Below are 3252 nucleotides of genomic sequence, written 5' to 3' on the forward strand. Positions count from 1 at the left end.
TCCTTCTTCTTTTCTTTCTTCTTCTTTCTTCTTTTCTTCTTCTTCTTCTTCTTCTTCTTCTTCTTCCTTCTTCCTTCTTCTTCCTTCCTCCTTCTTCTTCTTCCTTCTTCTTCTTCCTTCTTCTTCTTCCTTCTTCCTTCTTCCTTCTTCCTTCCTTCTTCTTCTTCCTCCTTATTCTTCTTCATTCTTCTTTTTCCTTCTTCCTTCTTCTTCTTCCTTCTTCCTTCTTCTTCTTCCTTCTTCCTTCTTCTTCCTTCCTCCTTCTTCTTCTTCCTTCTTCTTCTTCCTTCTTCTTCTTCCTTCTTCTTCTTCCTTCTTCTTCCTTCCTTCTTCTTCTTCTTCCTTCTTCCTTCTTCTTCTTCTTCTTCTTCTTCTTCTTCTTTCTTTCTTTCTTCTTCTTCTTCTTCTTCTTTCTTCTTTCTTCTTTCTTCTTCTTCTTCTTCTTCTTCTTCTTCTTCTTCTTCTTCTTCTTCTTTCTTCTTCTTCTTCTTCTTTTCTTCTTCTTCTTCTTCTCCTTCCTTCCTTCCTTCCTTCCTTCCTTCCTTCCTTCCTTCCTTCCTTCCTTCTTCCTTCTTCTTCCTTCTTCTTCTTCTTTCTTCTTCTTCTTCTTTCTTTCTTCTTCTTCTTCTTCTTCCTTCTTCTTCTTCTTCTTCTTCTTCTTCTTCTTCTTCTTCTTCTTCTTCTTCTTCTTCTTCTTCTTCTTCTTCTTCTTCTTCTTCTTCTTCTTCTTCTTCTTCTTCTTCTTCTTCTTCTGTTATTATTACTATTATAATTATCGTTATTACTATTATTATTATCATCGGCTCTTTCAGTCATTGAAGTAAAGCCTTGATTTGTACTAATTTCTTTTAAGGATTATCACGTTAGTAACTGCTAAAACTTTTTAAGCGGCAGAGAATTTATAGAAACACATTAGACTGTGAAGAGCTACAGAAAGATCGCTGTCAGCTTCAAGAGTGGTCGAAGAAATGGCTGATAAGATTCAATGTCACGAAGTGTAAGAGGATGCACCTAGGTCATACCAACGGTAAGGAGGCGTATCACATGCCACCAGCAGGACGAAGAAACTGCATTAATAGAGACTGAATGTGAAAAGGACCTGGGTGTGAATGTTGACAATGAACTGAATTTCTTGGGCCATTATGAGAAGAAGGTGAATCAAGCAACTAAACTAGTAGTCTTATAGGAAGGTCGTTCAGATATCTAGACGGTACGTCCTTTGTAACGATCTTCAGGAGTGAGGTGCTTCCCCGTCTGGAGTACTGTTACCCCGTCTGGTCCCCGAGATATGCAAGAGATTCAGTTGATTGAAAATGTCCAAAGGAGGGCCACCAGACTGGTGCCTGCACCACGGCATCTCAGTTATCCAGAGGGCAAGGGGTGACCTAATTGTAGTGTATAAACATCTCAGAGGGCGCGGCGCTACTGAGTCAAGTGTCCATATCTGGAGCTGGCGGACGCCCGCCCCACAAGGGGTCATGGCTCAAGGTTGAAGAAGCCACAAGTCCAGAAAACTGCGAGAGCAAACTTTTTCTGAGTGAGAATTGTGAACTTTTGGAACAACCTGCCAGAGAGTATTGTGCATGCTCAGTATTTGCCAACAGTGCATAACAGAGACGCGACTGACCGCCCAAGCGCTCTCTGATGCTTAGTCACCAATTACCTATCATTTTTACTTCACTACTAATCAATATTGTAAATAATAAGTATATTTTTTCAATTAATTTGTATTATTTTTACGGCGCACCGACTTTTTTTATTGAAAATAATGTTGAAATTAGGTTTGGATGAAGAAACCTGCACAAAACTTAGTATTATGTGTTATGTATATAGATTAAATCTAGACTTGTAAACTCATTTGGAAGTGATATGTAAATTACATTATTAAAATAAAAACGTACTTGATTCTTGTCCTTGTTAGTGAGACACGTGAGCTTGATTGGATTTGCAGATCCGCTGTATATTAGGAAGAACATTGGTCGAGCACACTCTCTTTTCTTCTTCAACACTTTGCAGTGTTGCTCTTTTCTTACATTTTATGTTTGTGAGCGCGGAGAACCCCAGTTCACACAAGTAGGAGGTAGAAAACTGCAAAAGAATTGTCAGAGATTTTTTTCACTGTTTATGGGAATTCGTCCTCAATATGTGTCCAGAAAGTTTCAAGTGACACTTCCATGTACATTAATTTTAAAGTGCGGTCATTACGGATGTCTGTTAATGCCTCCTCCTCCCTGAGACTACTGTAAGTTGCTGTTTGTTTGACGCATCTTGTATGAATGGATTTCTCAACCAATCATAACTTTCAACAGATATATTTGGAAAATACTTTTGAATGTTCTGTTCTAGGTTTCCGAGGTGCTCACAGATCAGCCGAACCATCTCTTTATTATTTGCATCAGCAGTCTTTGGAAACATGTCCAAGTTGTCCTCTTTCACTTTAACATTCCAGAGACTCATTTTTTCTTCTGCCAGGGCCTTAACTTTGTCCGAAAAAGTTATTATATTTTCATTTCTTCCTTGCATGCTACTATTGACATTGTTCAGGTGTTCAAAAATATCTGCTAAGTAGCATAACTTGGCACACCAGGTTTCACCAGCTAATAATTCACAAAACTCAAGCTTCTCTTCAAGAGTAAAGAAGGTAAGCATTTCCTCTCCCAACTCAGGTACTTGAGACAACACTCTTCCTCTTGATAACCATCTGACTTCAATGCGGAGGATAAAGGGTACACGAGTAGACCCCATTTCTTCACAAAGCATGGAGGTTGCTTACATTAACAAGAATGACATATAAGTCATAATCAATCATCTTAGGTTAGGAGATATGATCATTTACAGTAGTTTGATCACACGTACAGTATATACCTTTCCAGCAGATTTTCGCGACAGACTTACGAGAAAACAGCGGCACACAGTTTGGGAATCATTGGTTTAGGGCCTAAACCAATGATTCCCAAACTTTAGGCTCTAGAGTCTAGAAAGTGAGGTGGAGAAGGTGGAGTGAGGGCGGGAGGGATGCGTGAGGGATGAGGAGTGTGGTGTGGGACGGAGGGTGTGTGTATAGGCGTAACAGTTACCCCACGGCAGTGGCGTATATATGTTCATGGACGGGGGGGGGGGTAGGGGGAGTCTCGTGAGTCTCAAGAAAAGGCTGTGTAAAAGAACATAGAACATAAGAACATAAGAAAGTGGGATACTGCAGGAGGCCGACTGGCCCATACAGGCAGATCCTTTCACACCCATCCCAGCACT

At 40.2% G+C, this 3252-nt stretch overlaps 1 protein-coding gene across 1 annotated transcript; it reads right to left on the minus strand.

Moving 5' to 3' along the window:
• Positions 1-1917: 1917 nt before the first annotated feature.
• Positions 1918-2760, minus strand: LOC121868676 (protein FAM200A-like). The gene is made up of 2 exons (XM_042369513.1): positions 2377-2760; positions 1918-2088 (listed from the first exon to the last, which is right to left on the minus strand). The coding sequence occupies exons 1-2, from the start codon at positions 2758-2760 to the stop codon at positions 1918-1920; spliced, it is 555 nt and encodes a 184-aa protein (XP_042225447.1).
• Between the last annotated feature and the right edge of the window lie 492 nt (positions 2761-3252).

The sequence above is a fragment of the Homarus americanus genome, unplaced genomic scaffold (genome assembly GCF_018991925.1).
Source record: "Homarus americanus isolate GMGI-L3 unplaced genomic scaffold, GMGI_Hamer_2.0 scaffold30535, whole genome shotgun sequence".
In the NCBI taxonomy this organism is placed as follows: Eukaryota; Metazoa; Arthropoda; class Malacostraca; order Decapoda; family Nephropidae; genus Homarus; species Homarus americanus.

Bases quoted from the DNA above. Each gene is read 5' to 3' on its own strand.
- LOC121868676 (XM_042369513.1), bottom strand. From the start codon at position 2,760: ATGCTTTGTGAAGAAATGGGGTCTACTCGTGTACCCTTTATCCTCCGC. The intron at 2,089-2,376 runs GTTCGGCTGATC...ATTCTTTTGCAG, and splicing joins ATGCAAATAATAAAGAGATG to TTTTCTACCTCCTACTTGTG.